This window comes from Penicillium crustosum (genome assembly GCF_028827405.1).
Source record: "Penicillium crustosum strain IBT 35664 chromosome Unknown utg000004l_segment0_segment0, whole genome shotgun sequence".
In the NCBI taxonomy this organism is placed as follows: domain Eukaryota; kingdom Fungi; phylum Ascomycota; class Eurotiomycetes; order Eurotiales; family Aspergillaceae; genus Penicillium; species Penicillium crustosum.
The window spans coordinates 2,896,631-2,912,496 of record NW_026623125.1 but is presented as its reverse complement, the minus strand read 5'-3'; the positions used below and the strand labels follow the sequence as shown (position 1 = coordinate 2,912,496).

Below are 15,866 nucleotides of genomic sequence, written 5' to 3'. Positions count from 1 at the left end.
GTTCAATCGATATCCATCTCATCGGCCATAGGCGAGTCGTCCATGATGTCGTTGCCTAGGTCGATCGATGCTGTTTCGGAACCCGAGCTTTCATTTGCGTTGTCTTCCCGGAAAGTGCCAAATGAGTCTATGTCTTGAGAATGCCACTTTTGAAATTCGCTAAACCTTCGCTTTTTGGGGCGATGGTCATGCGGTTCATACTGGGTCTCGGGTGATGTATGTCGTTGTGAGAAAGGCGGATCCCCGTGCTGTGTAGCGAGAGTGTTGCGGGCTGGCTTTCTCTTCTGCCCTCTCTTTCGCACCAATGGAATTGTATTGCTATTAAACCCACCAGGTTGATAGTCTAGATCGTTCAGGTAGTCTGTCAAGTCGCGCTGCCATCGCTCGAGCCGATCTGGGAGACATAGTAGATCTACCCTTGGCACACTAATTTCTAGCTCATCGTCGGGCTCTTCAATATCGTAGGGCTTGATGACCCGAATATCATCACTGTCCTCGAACGGATGAATGTCATGGGTAGGCGTTGAGGGTCCTGAGCCGTCCATGCTGTGCTCACTTTCCTCCGGCTGGTGGTCTGCTGCAGCAGGAGAAGTAAACTCGGCGAAGTTTTCAAAGGGCCGGTTTTGATTGGCAGAAGTCGTGCCATCATCCATTGGGAGGTCCTCCATTATTTTATATCAAGCCTTGAACCCGAGCGATGTTGATATTCCGTTCCAATGCAAGGTAGATGGTCAAGTCGCAGAATCCATAATCGGGCTTCTAAGGAAGGACGATGCAGTATATGATGAAAGAGATGTATTCTATTAAAAGACTAAGTACAAGAAAGAGACCAGTAAAAGTGTAGGAGAAATGGAAGCCGCAAGAAAGTCATGGTCGTCATAACATCATGGTCTTCCAGATGTTTCTAACGTGGGGGTGGAAGATGGGGAATAAGATATATCTCCACTCGTCGAAGTTGAAGTTTGGATGTATAGTCAAAAAAGACAAACCATGGTTAATTTCAATCCATAGTATTAGAATATATCGAAAATGTCCTCCTTGACCTTGATATAAAAACAAATCTATAATAACTTGTTGTACAAAGTCAAGATCGAGACCAGCTCCCCCCTGACCGCTCACCGCCCGGGAGCATGATTGGCCGATGTCATTCGCTTCCACAATAGAGTCCACGTTTAGTTTACTGCTACACCAAACACCAGCACCAAGTGTTTACCTTTCGCTCTTTTCTTTATTTCAGGTGGATACGGTGGTCGCCTCTGCCTTCTATTGCTCTCTAGTGTGCGGAGCTTGCTACTTTACAGTGCGGCTCCGGCCAAATCTTCAAGATGCAGTCCTCCCCAAACATGCTCACCAAGGTACGCCCCCCTCGGGCATCTTAATGCGCCATCAAACAATGGGACTCAATTGAGGATGCTAATGATTCTCTCCCTCGTGCAGTTTGAGTCGAAATCCTCCAGAGCTAAAGGAATCGCATTCCATCCCAAACGGTCAGTCAATCCCGCAGAGGGACACCTAACACCTCAAAGCACCCACCCTGACCTCAAAACAGGCCATGGATTCTCGTCTCCCTCCACTCCTCTACCATCCAACTGTGGGACTACCGCATGGGAACTCTTATCGATCGATTCGAAGAACACGATGGCCCAGTTCGCGGCGTTGACTTCCACCCGACCCAGCCCCTGTTTGTGTCGGGAGGTGACGACTACAAGATCAAGGTTTGGAACTACCAGACCCGGAGGTGTTTGTTCACATTGAATGGCCACCTGGATTATGTGCGAACAGTTTTCTTCCACCCCGAGCTGCCCTGGATTCTGTCTGCGTCCGATGACCAAACCATCAGAATCTGGAACTGGCAAAACCGGTCACTCAGTAAGACGCATTGAAGCTACCTGTAACAACACCGACTAACCCTTTGCCTTGTTTTTAGTCTGTACGATGACCGGTCACAACCATTATGTTATGTGCGCTCAGTTCCACCCTACGGAGGATCTTATTGCCTCGGCCTCGTTGGATCAGTCGGTTCGCATTTGGGACATTTCCGGCCTGCGGAAGAAGCACTCGGCCCCTACCTCGATTTCCTTCGAAGATCAAATGGCAAGAGCCAACCCAAACCAAGCTGATATGTTTGGAAACACCGATGCAGTCGTTAAGTTTGTGCTGGAAGGTCATGACCGCGGAGTTAACTGGGTGTCGTTCCACCCCACACTGCCCTTGCTCGTGTCTGCCGGTGACGACCGGTTGGTCAAGCTCTGGCGGATGAGTGATACCAAGGCATGGGAAGTCGATACTTGCCGCGGCCATTTCCAAAATTCCTCCGCCGCTTTGTTCCACCCACACCAGGACCTCATCCTTTCCGTTGGCGAAGATAAGACGATTCGCGCATGGGATCTTAACAAACGTACATCCGTTCAGTCCTTCAAGCGTGACCATGATAGATTCTGGGTTATCGCCGCCCACCCCGAGATGAACTTGTTTGCCGCGGGCCATGACACTGGTGTTATGGTCTTCAAGCTCGAGCGAGAGCGCCCTGCGTCTGCTATCTACCAGAACCAGCTGTTTTACATCACCAAGGATAAGCACGTCAAATCATATGACTTCGGCAAGAATGTTGAGTCGCCGCCGATGCTTTCCCTGCGCAAGCTGGGTTCCCCATGGGTCCCTCCGCGTACCCTCTCTTACAACCCCGCCGAGCGCGCTATTCTCGTTACCACGCCCGCCGATAATGGAACTTATGAACTGATTCATCTCCCCAGAGATGCTACTGGGGCTGTTGAGCCTACAGACGTTAAGCGTGGACAGGCCACTTCGGCAGTTTTCGTCGCCCGCAACCGCTTCGCTGTCTTCAACCCCTCGAGCCAGCAGGTCGATATCAAGGATCTCAGCAACTCCACAACGAAGACAATCAAGCCCCCCCCGCGGGCACAACCGATATCTACTTTGGTGGCACCGGATGCCTGCTCTTCATCACCCCTACACATGTTGCTCTGTTCGACATTCAACAGAAGAAGCAGCTTGCAGAGCTTGCTGTCAGCGGAGTGAAATATGTGGTGTGGTCCAACGATGGGTTATACTGCGCTTTGCTCAGCAAACACAATGTCACCATTGTGACCAAGACCCTCGAGCAGGTCAGCACCCTGCACGAGACTATTCGCATCAAGAGTGCTACCTGGGATGATGCCGGTGTCCTGCTCTACTCCACTCTTAACCATGTGAAGTACTCCCTTCTCAACGGTGATAATGGTATTATCCGCACCCTTGACCAGACCGTATACCTTGTTCGTGTCAAGGGACGCAGCGTCTATGCCCTTGATCGCAATGCCCAGCCACGCATCTTGGAAATTGACCCGACAGAGTACCGTTTCAAGCTCGCCCTCGTGAAGCGGAATTACGATGAAATGCTCCAGATTATCAAGACTTCGAGTTTGGTTGGCCAGAGCATCATTTCTTATCTGCAGAAGAAGGGTTACCCTGAGATTGCTCTGCAATTCGTGCAAGATCCCCAGACCCGCTTTGATCTTGCCCTTGAATGTGGCAACCTCGAGGTTGCCAATGAAATGGCGCGGGAACTCGATCGCCCCAATGTCTGGAGCAGACTTGGAGCTGAGGCATTGGCCCATGGTAACCACCAGATCGTCGAAATGACTTACCAAAAGCAGCGTAACTTCGACAAGCTCTCTTTCCTATACCTCTCTACTGGCGACCAGGAGAAGCTTTCTCGCATGGCCAAGATTGCCGAACACCGTGGTGACTTCACCTCTCGTTTCCAAAACGCCATCTACCGTGGAGACGTTGAGGACCGAATCCAGATGTTCAAGGAAGTGGACTTGTGTATGTATTAACCCTTGTGGCGATTGTTTCTTTCATGCTAATTTCCGCCAGACCCTCTTGCCTATCTTACTGCCAAGTCACATGGTCTGATTGAAGAGGCCGAGTCTATTTTGGAAGCTGTTGGTCTCACCGAAGATCAGATTGTCCTACCCACAATCGAGCAACCTCTGAAGGTTCCTCAACCTATTGTCCCCACTTTCAAGTCCAACTGGCCTGTTAAGGCTGCTGGTCACTCCTCCTTTGAGAAGGCGCTTCTTGGGGAGGTTGGTGCCGCTGACGAAGAGGCTGGTGCCGAGGGATTCGAGATTGAGGAAGAGGAGCAAGAAGCTGCCGTCGCCCGGGAAACCCTTGAGGACGACGAGGAGGAAGTTTCCGGATGGGATATGGGTGATGATGTCAATGTTGAGGAAGAGGTCGACTTCGTCAATGTGGAAAGCGCCGAAGCTGGCGCGGGCAGTTCTGAGGCCGATTTGTGGGCTCGTAACTCCCCGCTGGCTGCCGACCATGTCGCCGCTGGCTCTTTCGACACTGCGATGCAGCTCTTGAACCGTCAAGTTGGTGCCGTTCAGTTCGCTCCTCTCAAGCCTCGCTTCCTCGAAGTTTACAAGGCAACCAAGACCTATCTCCCGGCGACTGCTGGCCTGCCGCCTTTGGTCAACTATGTGCGCCGGACCGTCGACGAAACCGACTCCCGGAAGATGCTTCCCATCATTCCCCGGGACCTAGAGACAGTTGCTAGCGTTGATCTGCAAGAAGGTTATGCCGCTATGCGGTCCAACAAATTGGAAGACGGTGTAGCAACCTTCAAGCGCATTCTTCACACTCTTCTCGTTAACACCGTCTCATCTGAAGCCGACGTGGAGGAGGCAAAGAAGATCATTGCCACTGCTCGGGAATACATCCTCGCAATGTCGATCGAGCTCGAGCGCCGTACTCTCGCCACCGACTCCCCTGAGGGTCTCAAGCGCAGCCTTGAGCTGTCCGCCTACTTCACAATCCCCAAGCTCGAGGTCGCTCACCGACAACTGGCATTGATGGCTGCCATGAAGTTGGCCTTTGCCAACAAGAACTACGGCTCAGCCTTGAGCTTTGCCAACCGCATGCTGGCCAATGGAGGCTCTGCCAAGCTTCTGGAACAGGTAAGACTTTTCTTAAAATTGAAACTTCAACTAGTGATATACCATTACTAACAACGAGAAACAGGCCAAGAAGATCAAAGCTCAATGTGAACGCAACCCACAGGATCAGATCGATATTGACTTCGACCCCTTCGCCGAATTCGATATCTGCGCTGCCTCCTACACTCCCATCTACAGTGGCTCTCCCAGTGTCTCAGACCCCTTCACTGGTGCCAAATACCACCCCCAGTACAAGGGAAGTGTCGACCGTATATCGGATGTTACGGAGATTGGTGCCCCGGCCAGCGGCCTGCGCCTGTTCGTCCCCAGTCAATTTTAATTGCCACATGACGAAGCATAACGGTTTTCTGCCTTTTTTCTCTTCTTGAAATGAAGTTACAAATGGGTACATTTTCATCTGCACGAGGATAAGTTGTGTTTGGCGGCGCTTTTCAATTTTTTTTTTTCGGCTGGGAGAAAGACAAAATTTCCTGCACACAATCCCCTTGTCTAGATGTCTTTTTGTATCCAAGATTATAATTGCTTAGCGATCTAGTTTGTATGCGAACATGTTTTGTCCAAAGTTCTGTATTCCAGTCATAACCTGAAGATCATGTCTCTAGTCGCCTGGTATATATTTACCCAGCCAGTAGTGATAAAAGTACAATCCATATCGATTCGCCAAAATCTGCAGATCTAATCTAATATACAAGGGAGATGTTCAAACCGAGGAGTAGAGAGAAGACCACTCCAACAAAACCACCATAAACATACAACTCAATCACATCGACCATCCTTCCACCCAGTGCGCCACCTCTCCTCCCAAAGCCGACAATCAAATTCTTTCTTCCCAAGCTTCCGATTAACCTCATTATGCGCCTCGCACATCCACCACCCAAACTCCTTCCGACTCTCTAGTTTCGGCTGATTCCGTCCACTCGGATGCGCCATCCATGCCTGGAAATCATCCGCACACACCCAGCATGGGTATAGCTTCGCGAAGAACTTCAAGAACCCGCTCATATTAGCCTGGTGTTCCATGCTTGCTTTTTCAGGGTATGTGGCTGCCATTGAGTGCAGTAGTGTCCATGTTGAGCGACCGAGCTCTTCGACGTCTGGCGGGCAATCTGAAGGAGTTTCGCTGGGGGAGGGGGTTGCAGCAGCTGCAAGGGCGGCAGTTGAGGTTGTCATTTTGCTTGTGCTTGACGTGGAGGTAGAGGCAGAGCTTGAGTTTGTGCTTTTGAGGTCGGCTTGCTTGGTCAGTGCTCGCCATGAGGCGACGGAGGTGCAGGTGCGGCAGCTGTGAGGCCGGTATATTAGCTTGTTCTGTAGACCCAGCTGACCAAGTAGACCGGATGAGCTGGGTGTATGTAATTCTTCGATACTTACGGCTTTCCATCTTTGTCCAGGACTACACCCTTGGGCAATGGGGCTTTCGAACCATTGTCTCCGGCGGGCTTGGAGGAGCTTGCGGAGGTTGCGGGGGTTTGCTGGCTGAACATAGACGCTGAGCCTGTATATTGGCTATTGACTTGCTCCGGTGGAACCGAGGACATTTTTGCACTTGTGAAGGGTTTAGTCCCTCGAGAAATTGGTGATCTGGAGTTGTGAAAGTGATTTGGGGTTGATTTCTAATAAACTGCGGAGAAATAGCGGAGTCGAGAACCAGGGAATAGTGACGGATATTTGGCGCAATAGTCAGTAAACAGATACCCCAAAAACGAAGTGATTAAGACCCTTTGGATCGATGATTTTCGAATATGTTAAAGATCCAGAAGCTGAGCTTTCAGAGCAAGAGTCGCATATGACATACAAGTGAAATGCAGATCAATCTCGATCCCGCTTTGTCAGCCATTCCGGCCGCGCTTCTTCGACGTAGACGCGCCCAGGTTCGCGGTTTGATTGAAAGACATAAACTTCTTTCTTCTGTTACTTTGATCTTTGGTCCTTATATATCTACGTATCGTCTGAGCAGCTGGACGATTCATTCAAACACACTCCTACACCTTTAATAGCCTCATTCCAATTGCCACAGCGCGATATAAACATGCCGCCGAAGTATACAATGTCCGACTCTGAGTCTGAAGCTGAGGGTGAGGTGCCCAGCGCTCCATCTGACCAGGCTCTTGAGAAAGGCCTTCGCGACCAAGTGGCTGCAGTCTTCAAGTCGGGCAATATGGAGGAATTGACCGTCAAGCGCGTGCGACTTGCCACAGAAGATACACTAGGTCTCACAGCGGGGTACTTTAAGTCTACAGGTGACTGGAAAGCGCGGAGTGAGAAAATAATCAAGGACGAAGTGGTGAGTCTTTGTTCGAATTTACAGCGCCCCTTCAGCAGCTTGATAGCAGCTTCAGATCTGCTTCAGAGGAAAACACACTGAACGCAATGCCTTTACAGGATACACAAGATCAGGAGACACAAAATCCACAATCCCAAGCGACCAAAAAGTCCCCCTCTCCCCCGAAGCCAAAGCCCACTGCCCTTGCGAAGCGAGCAAAACCCGAGACTGCGCCGAAGCCTAGGAAGCGCCAGAAGACTAGGACGCCGGTATCCGATGAGGAGGATGAGCTATCAGTCCCGGCATCTGACGAGAGTGACGAGGTCACAAAGCCGAAGAGTCGATCGAAAGCGCCAATAAAAAAGTCACCAGTGAAAAAGGTCTCCGCACGGAAACCCGAGAAAGATATATCGGACGCCTCTGATTTCTCCGGTGATGAGAGCGACAATGATGATGTCCCAAAGCCCAACAAACGATCGAAAGGGTCAGTGAAGAAGTCGCCAGCGAAGAAGCCCTCCGTATCAAAACCCACAAATGATGCGTCGGACGCTTCCGATGCCCCCGATGACACTTTAGATGTTGCCAAAAAGACCGGAGATACCAAGGATGATTCCGAAAGCGAGATGTCGGTGGTGCTTGATGAAGAGCCTCAGCCCAAGGCCCCACGCAAGCGACAGAAAAATGCTGCGGGAACTGCGACCAAGACGAAGAAAGCTCCCAAAGCCAAGGATGAAGATATTAGCCCGGACCAGGCTGAAATCAAACGACTGCAAGGATGGCTCATCAAATGCGGCATCCGTAAGCTGTGGGGTAAAGAGCTGGCACCGTATGACACATCCAAAGCTAAAATCAAGCATCTCAAGGGAATGTTGGAGGATGCTGGAATGACTGGTCGGCCATCTCAAGAGAAGGCGAACCAGATTCGCGAAGAACGGGAGCTGAAGGCGGACCTAGAACAGATCCAACAAGGTGCAAAACAATGGGGTGCCAAGAGTGACGAGGAGAATGATGAGGATGCGAAGCCTCGCCGTAGGGTGTCTCGGGGGCGACAGTCACTTGCGTTCCTAGAGAGTGAAGGCGAAGAGACTGATTGATGGATGGCACAGGGTTCGTAATTAATGAGTTCGTTGGACCAGCTGTGCTGCCAGGAAATCGGATTGTGCGTTTATGTGACTTTGTATTTCATACTTCGTACTTCATAATATCCCAAATACATGGTAATATAGTGGTCTCCATCATCGCCCAGCTTTCGGTCCACTCATGCGCTGAGCAGTCAAGCTGAAGATGGCGACAGAAGAAATGAAGAGTACGAGATTGTAGAACTACAACTTGTTAGCATCATCACATCGACTCGAAGTTGGTCCAATGACATACGGCCTTCCGTGAGTACTCGTTCTCCTCCGCCTCCGTTCTAGCCTCGACAAAGAGGCGTCGCAAGTTAGGGAGGTTAGCCTGCAGATGTGTTAGTCTTGGCAGTTTGACAGTTTGACAAATATAGAATAAACCGTACCATTAAGACAGCGATGGTCTGGATTAGAGGATAAAATAAAGGAGAGGGAGAGAGAGTTGATGACCGCCGTAGAGCGGGAGAGTCCAGAAGCCACCATTTGTGGACAACTTTTGATCGTCCGAAACACCCTTTCTCTCCTTCTCTCCCCCGTTCTTCCCCAAAATCTCTCCACCCCCGGATTGTTCACGTATCTCTTTGTGTTTGACAAAGTGACGAACAATCTCGACACATTCCATTTCCCGACCTCGCGCGACCGTGAAGCTCCCAATCCCCCCGCAGTCGCCCAACGCTACGCGATTCCCACCCATCCCCGGTATCTCTAGGCGGAGGCACGACCTAGTCGTTGCTGAAGCTTATACTTCCTCGCTATGGCGATGAACAAGATCCGTGGCGCCTTTGCGGTGCCTCGGAAAGGAGAGACGTTTGAATTGCGAGCTGGACTTGTGTATGCGGCCCCCTCCACCATGCGCTGGCTACCTCGCCATAGTGAATGACGAATGATATTAACTATTGTTATAGTTCCCAGTATGCCTATGAACGGTATGTACAGCAGTGAAGCCCTCAGTCCGGCCAGGTAGTGTATAGCGAAGATGCGGTATGGCTGACAACGTAACAGGAAGGAATCCATTCAAAAGACAATTATGGCTATGACCCTAGGAAAGGATGTTTCGGCCCTGTTTCCAGATGTTCTCAAGAATATTGCTACAGCCGATCTTGAGCAGAAGAAATTGGTCTACCTCTATCTCATGTGGGTACCAAAGTACAACTGAAGGTTGCTACGTATGCTAATCGGTCGATTCTCACTTTCAGGAACTATGCCAAATCGCACCCTGATCTATGTATTCTCGCCGTGAACACCTTCGTACAAGACTCGGAAGATCCGAACCCACTGATTCGTGCGCTTGCAATCCGAACAATGGGTTGTATTCGGGTGGAGAAGATGGTGGACTACATGGAAGAACCGTTGCGCAAGACCCTCCGAGACGAGTCGCCGTATGTCCGCAAGACCGCTGCTATCTGTGTGGCCAAGCTTTTCGATCTGAACCCGGCAATGGCCATTGAGAACGGATTCTTGGAGACGCTCCAGGAGATGATTGGAGACCCCAACCCCATGGTCGTCGCCAATTCGGTGACCGCACTTCAGGAGATTCACCACACCGCACCCGAGACACAGGCTCTGCAGATTAATGGTAACACTCTACGGAAGATGCTTATGGCTTTGAACGAGTGCACAGAATGGGGGCGCGTCACTATTCTTTCAACTTTGGCTGAGTATAAGACCTCCGATGTGAAGGAGTCGGAGCACATATGTGAACGAGTCGCTCCTCAGTTCCAGCACGTTAATTCCGGTGTGGTTCTTGCAGCAGTCAAGGCTGTGTTCTTACATATGAAGAATGTTAGCCCTGATTTGTCGAAGAACTACCTGAAGAAGATGGCTCCGCCATTGGGTATGCCCCTCGCTGCTTCTATTACACTTCGTTTCTTTTTGCTAATTCCATGTAGTTACATTGGTTTCGTCAGCCCCCGAAGTGCAATATGTTGCATTACGAAATATCGACCTTATCCTGCAGAAGGAGCCTGACATTCTCAACAAAGAACTCCGTGTTTTCTTCTGCAAATACAATGACCCTCAATATGTCAAGTTCCAGAAACTTGAGATCATGGTGCGCATAGCGAACGACCGCAATGTTGACCAGCTCCTCGCTGAGTTGAAGGAATATGCCCTCGAAGTCGATATGGACTTTGTCCGCCGAGCTGTTCGGGCAATCGGCCAGGTTGCCATCAAGATTGAGAGCGCCAGCGAGCGGTGTGTTAACACATTGTTGGATCTCATCAACACCAAGGTGAACTACGTCGTTCAGGAAGCGATCGTTGTCATCAAGGATATCTTCCGAAAATACCCTGGCTACGAAGGTATCATCCCGACTCTATGCCAGTGCATTGATGAGTTGGATGAGCCCAATGCCAGAGCGGCACTCATCTGGATTGTTGGGGAGTATGCCGAAAAGATTAGCAACGCCGGTGATATCTTGGGTGGCTTTGTCGATGGTTTCAACGAAGAATTCTCTTCAGTTTGTTCTCCTCTCCTGATATATGCTACCATACCCACTAACCACTATTTCTAGACTCAATTGCAAATCCTCACAGCTGTGGTGAAACTATTCCTCAAGCGGCCCGAGAAGGCACAGGGCCTAGTGCAACGGGTACTCCAGGCTGCAACGTCCGAGAATGACAACCCAGATGTCCGTGACCGAGCATATATCTACTGGCGTCTTCTGTCCAACACCAGCGATTCAAATGCGACAAAGAACATTGTGCTCTCGGATAAGCCCCCTATCGTCACCACCATCCACTCACTGCCACCGGCACTCCTCGACCAACTCCTTTCCGAACTGTCTACTCTCTCCTCCGTCTACCACAAGCCCCCCGAGCAGTTTGTCGGCCACGGCCGATTCGGCGCTGACGCTGTCATGCGCGCTGCTATCGAGTACGTATTCAATATCCTGTGTTCTATCGAACTTGTTACTAACCACCCCACAGGGAACAAATCCAGAACGCGCGCGAGAACCCATTGGCCGCGGCTGCTGCCGCTGCCGCTGGCGGTACCACAGCCCCTGCGCAGGCGCAAAACAACGTCGAGAACCTGCTGGACATCGATTTCGACGGTGGTGCTCCTGCCTCCGCACAAACCGAGCCTTCCAGCGGCATGTCCGGTCTGGAGGGTCTGGCCGGCACTCCCGTACGGGTAGCATCCCCTGCCGCTGGTGCCCCGACAGCGCAAGCAAGCAACAACCTAGATGATCTCCTGGGTGTATTCGGAGATTCCGGTGCCGCCCAGCCCTCGTCGAGCGGTGCCAGCAGCGGTGATCTCATGAACGGATTTTCTGGTCTTGATCTCTCCGGCAATGCGGGCCCTTCTCAAAATAACCAGACCAAGAAATCCAACGACGACATTTTGTCACTCTTTTAGAGGAATGACATTGATGGTATAGCCAAGTGTGTCTAGCCAACCCTACCGGCTGATGTTATAACCAGGTGTTTTCGCAAGCGAGAATCTGAACTGAATGAGATAGATTGGTGTTTTCTTTTACTTGTTTAATGTTTCTTGCATCTCTACCTAAACGGACTTCAAAAGGCCTGTACATTTCTGCCTCGAATATCAATTTCTTTTATTGTGATGATTTGAACATAAATTAGACATATCTTGGCTATGCAGCCAAGCCTTGCAGGGTAAGGTTTTGTATGCATCATACGAGAACCATCTATAAATCTATAACGTATCACTTAGTCTTATGTAGGGATCCCGAGGCTGAAAGGCTGAAATGCCGATGCAAATAGACTCCCGATTTTTCTCGGCCGACCCACGGCTCCACAGAAAAAGGAAGAACAAAAAGCCATTGAAATGGCGAATTTCTATTATGTACTTCGTATATCGTTGAATTAAATAATTTTCATATCCATGTACAGCGTTTTTATAAATTGGAGGTTTAGTATGTATGTACGTAGGTAGATGCTAGGTTATCAGCAAACCCAATGTCTCGGAATGACCTTCTTCAACCACAACACAGATAAACACTACACACTCTATAGGCCCTCTTAAGTGCAAATCTCGATGGACCCATCGAAAAAGCTGATTACCAATTATTCATCAATCCGAAGTTTCCAGTGTGAAAAACCAAGTGGGACTCGGGATCTGTGCCGCTTCCAAGATTCGGATATAAACGGGGCAGACCCCCAGGAAAGAAGTGCCATTGAACATTTTCCTTAATTCACAAAATGGCGCAAATAGACTACAAATTCGAAGGCTGGATGGGTCTCGACCCCAGTGCCGGCGAGGGCAACATGGTCTGGCAAGAATTCCAGCCGAAAGAGTGGGAGGAGACCGATGTTGATATCAAAGTCTCTCACTGCGGCATCTGTGGTTCTGATTTACACACTCTTCGAAGTGGCTGGGTATGTCTTATGTTTCCCATACCAGTGAGATCTCATGGGGAATCTCGTTGTATAACACATCCGTGTAAAAAAGAAAGAAAAAAAAAAAAAACTAATATTCGCCACAGAGACCCACCGCCTACCCCTGCTGCGTAGGGCACGAGATTGTCGGCACAGCCGTGCGCGTCGGTAGCAAGGTCTCCGACATCCAGCTCGGCGACCGTGTGGGAGTTGGCGCCCAGAGCGAGTCCTGTCTCGGCCGCCAGGGCGACTGCGAGGAGTGCGCCTCAGGCCAGGAGAACTACTGCAGCAAGAAGGTCGTTGGCACGTACAACAGCATTCACTACGACGGTAGTAAGTCGTACGGTGGATATGCGCGGTACCACCGTGTGCCCGGGCACTTTGCTATCAAGATCCCCGATGCTATCTCGTCGGCTGATGCCGCGCCTATGCTGTGCGGTGGTGCCACCCTTTTCTCCCCGCTTAAGCACAATAACTGTGGTCCTGGCAAGCGCGTGGGCATTATTGGTGTTGGTGGACTGGGTCACTTTGGCTTGTTGTTTGCTAAGGCTATGGGCGCTGATAAGGTCGTTGCTATCTCGCGGAAGTTGGGAAAGAAGGAGGATTCGCTGAAGATGGGGGCGGATCTTTATATTGCAACTGATGATGAGCCTGACTGGGCTACTGTCAATGCCCGGTCTTTGGATTTGATTGTTTCGACTGTCTCGTCTACTAAGATGCCCTTTAATGATTACCTGGGTCTTCTGAAGACTGGTGGGTCTTTTGTGCAGGTTGGTCTTCCTGAGGATGGTGGACTGTTCGCCCCTGTTCGAAGCTTGATGCGTCAGCTCTCGCTACAGAGCTCCCTCGTTGGCAGCCCTAATGAGATCCGGGAGATGTTCCAGCTTGTTGCTGAAAAGGGAATCCGCCCTTGGGTGGAGGAAATCCCCATGAAGGATGCGAACAAGGCGATTGTTGATATGGAGGATGGAAAGGCCCGCTACAGATACGTGCTGGTCAACGAGTAAATGCCTGTAACTAGACTAGAGATGATTCCAATATAGAGATGTGCCCATGAATGAAGTCGAACAAAATGACAAGGATTCGAATTATACCTATTATAGTATATACGTGAGAGCCAATCAAATTACGCACGTGAAGGCCGTTCTCGGAGGCGCTAGTCCCCTTTGGGACACTCAGATTTCCCCCGCGGTGGGATGAATCATTCCGCCTCTTCTTCTTTACTTTGGTTTCAAGGAATTTCTGTTGAGTCAATTGACCTTCCCACTATGTCGCCTACACTTTCACAACAATATCTAAGCACTCGTGGTGCTGAGTACGGGGTGAGTAGGAAAATCAACTATCCCAAATTTCATCGCAAACATGTTACTTACCCATCTGCTCTCTAGAGAACCTTTGAAGATGTTGTTCTTCAAGGTCTGGCCTCCGATGGAGGTCTCTTCATCCCGGAGGAGATTCCTGCCCTCCCTAAGTCATGGGAGACCGAATGGCGCGATCTGAGCTTCGAGGATTTGGCACTTGAAATCATGTCGCTCTATATCTCTACCGACGAGATTCCTCGTGAAGATCTTAAGAACATTATCTCTAAGTCCTACTCGACTTTCCGCCACCCCGAGCGCACTCCTTCTGTCCTCCTCGAAAAGAACCTCTACCTGCTAGAGCTATTCCACGGCCCGACCTTTGCGTTCAAGGATGTTGCGCTCAGCTTCCTCGGAAACCTGTTCGAGTACTTCCTTGTCCGCAAGAATGCTGGAAAGACCGGCAAGGACCGCCACCACCTCACCGTTGTCGGTGCTACTAGTGGTGATACTGGTTCCGCTGCTATCTACGGACTTCGCGGCAAGAAAGACGTCTCGGTATTCATCCTCTTCCCCGATGGAGGCCGCGTCTCGCCCATTCAAGAAAAGCAAATGACAACTATCTTGGACCCTAATGTTCACAACCTCACCGTGGCCGGCTCGTTCGACCACTGCCAGGATATCGTCAAAGCGCTCTTCGCCGATGAGGACCTTAACTCCACCCACAACATCGCCGCCGTCAACAGCATTAACATGGCCAGAATCTTGGCCCAGATCACCTACTACTTCTACTCTTACTTCTCCCTCATCAAGTCCCCCTCGTACACCAAGGATTCCAAGCTGCGCGTGGTCGTCCCGTCCGGCAACTTCGGCGATATCCTCGCCGGTTGGTTCGCCAAGCAGATGGGTCTCCCCATCGAGAAACTCGTGATTGCCACCAACGCAAACGACATTCTCGACCGCTTCTTCCGCAGCGGCGGCCACTACACAAAGAAGGCCCTTGACTCCCCCACCGAACACGGCGTTAAGGAAACCCACAGCCCCGCCATGGACATCCTTGTCAGCAGCAACTTCGAGCGTCTCCTCTGGTTCCTTTCCTACAAAACCGCCACTGGCACCGAAGCCGAGCGTCGCAAGCACGCCTGCGAGGATGTCAGTGGGTGGCTCAACCAGCTTAAGACGGACGGCGGCTTCCAAGTCCCCGCCGCCGTCCTCGAGGCCGCCAAGGTCGATTTCGAGAGTGAGCGTGTTAGCAACGAGGAGACCATCGACATGATCCGGGATATCTACAAGACCTCCTTCCCTAAGGGTCTTGGCCCCGGCTCTGCCAAGAGCTCCAAGACCGGTGGTTACATCCTTGACCCCCACACTGCTGTTGGTGTTGCTGCCACCCGCCGCTCTTTGGCGCGTAACCCTGAGGATACCCATATCTCGCTGTCCACTGCCCACCCGGCTAAGTTTGCCAGCGCTGTCGACCTTGCTCTGCGTGCTGAGGATGGTTATAACTTCACTGAGATCCTGCCCCAAGAGTTCATTGGCCTTGAGCAGCGTGAGAGTCGTGTTACCCCCGTTGGCGAGAGTGCTGGATGGCAGGGTGTTAAGGAGATTGTCAAGGCAGAGCTTGAGCAGGAGCTGCAGGGTTTGCGCTAGATCTAGGACCTGGCAAGAGAAACAAAATGCATCATTGAATACACTGAGCTGGTGAAATTCAGCAGGGAAGGTGGAGCACGTGCCAGTTGAGAAAGTATAGACATCTTGAACACTGTTTTTTTTTTTCCTATCTAAATATATATCCGTTTTGTTTATTGCGCCAGGATCTGAAGTCAGACCCAGTTTTTACATGTATATCCGTCTCCACTGCAGCATTCGTGCCAGCA

At 50.7% G+C, this 15,866-nt stretch overlaps 8 protein-coding genes across 8 annotated transcripts; 5 read left to right on the top strand and 3 right to left on the bottom strand.

Annotated features, from left to right (window-relative positions):
- Positions 1-2: 2 nt before the first annotated feature.
- N7487_010140 (uncharacterized protein) lies at positions 3-668 on the bottom strand (the record flags this gene model as incomplete). Its single annotated transcript, XM_056877870.1, has 1 exon — positions 3-668. One exon carries the CDS (start codon positions 666-668, stop codon positions 3-5), a length of 666 nt encoding a protein of 221 aa, XP_056726450.1.
- Positions 669-1,325: 657 nt separating this feature from the next.
- On the top strand, positions 1,326-5,286 carry N7487_010139 (coatomer subunit alpha; the record flags this gene model as incomplete). Its single annotated transcript, XM_056877869.1, has 7 exons — positions 1,326-1,355; positions 1,438-1,487; positions 1,550-1,869; positions 1,928-2,940; positions 3,003-3,828; positions 3,880-4,967; positions 5,032-5,286. The coding sequence occupies 7 exons, from the start codon at positions 1,326-1,328 to the stop codon at positions 5,284-5,286; spliced, it is 3,582 nt and encodes a 1,193-aa protein (XP_056726449.1).
- A 437-nt stretch (positions 5,287-5,723) lies between these two features.
- On the bottom strand, positions 5,724-6,502 carry N7487_010138 (flavin-linked sulfhydryl oxidase; the record flags this gene model as incomplete). The annotated part of the gene is made up of 2 exons (XM_056877868.1): positions 5,724-6,246; positions 6,336-6,502. The coding sequence occupies 2 exons, from the start codon at positions 6,500-6,502 to the stop codon at positions 5,724-5,726; spliced, it is 690 nt and encodes a 229-aa protein (XP_056726448.1).
- A 491-nt stretch (positions 6,503-6,993) lies between these two features.
- N7487_010137 (putative transcriptional regulator) lies at positions 6,994-8,321 on the top strand (the record flags this gene model as incomplete). The annotated part of the gene is made up of 2 exons (XM_056877867.1): positions 6,994-7,248; positions 7,347-8,321. The coding sequence occupies 2 exons, from the start codon at positions 6,994-6,996 to the stop codon at positions 8,319-8,321; spliced, it is 1,230 nt and encodes a 409-aa protein (XP_056726447.1).
- A 141-nt stretch (positions 8,322-8,462) lies between these two features.
- On the bottom strand, positions 8,463-8,740 carry N7487_010136 (DUF5310 domain-containing protein; the record flags this gene model as incomplete). Its single annotated transcript, XM_056877866.1, has 3 exons — positions 8,463-8,549; positions 8,602-8,679; positions 8,738-8,740. The coding sequence occupies 3 exons, from the start codon at positions 8,738-8,740 to the stop codon at positions 8,463-8,465; spliced, it is 168 nt and encodes a 55-aa protein (XP_056726446.1).
- A 365-nt stretch (positions 8,741-9,105) lies between these two features.
- Positions 9,106-11,708, top strand: N7487_010135 (putative AP-1 adaptor complex subunit beta; the record flags this gene model as incomplete). Its single annotated transcript, XM_056877865.1, has 7 exons — positions 9,106-9,182; positions 9,257-9,277; positions 9,354-9,485; positions 9,548-10,185; positions 10,241-10,809; positions 10,864-11,225; positions 11,279-11,708. 7 exons carry the CDS (start codon positions 9,106-9,108, stop codon positions 11,706-11,708), a joined length of 2,229 nt encoding a protein of 742 aa, XP_056726445.1.
- A 787-nt stretch (positions 11,709-12,495) lies between these two features.
- On the top strand, positions 12,496-13,698 carry N7487_010134 (NAD(P)-dependent alcohol dehydrogenase; the record flags this gene model as incomplete). The annotated part of the gene is made up of 2 exons (XM_056877864.1): positions 12,496-12,691; positions 12,799-13,698. Exons 1-2 carry the CDS (start codon positions 12,515-12,517, stop codon positions 13,696-13,698), a joined length of 1,077 nt encoding a protein of 358 aa, XP_056726444.1. The 5' UTR covers positions 12,496-12,514.
- A 261-nt stretch (positions 13,699-13,959) lies between these two features.
- On the top strand, positions 13,960-15,639 carry N7487_010133 (threonine synthase THR4; the record flags this gene model as incomplete). The annotated part of the gene is made up of 2 exons (XM_056877863.1): positions 13,960-14,013; positions 14,080-15,639. The coding sequence occupies 2 exons, from the start codon at positions 13,960-13,962 to the stop codon at positions 15,637-15,639; spliced, it is 1,614 nt and encodes a 537-aa protein (XP_056726443.1).
- Between the last annotated feature and the right edge of the window lie 227 nt (positions 15,640-15,866).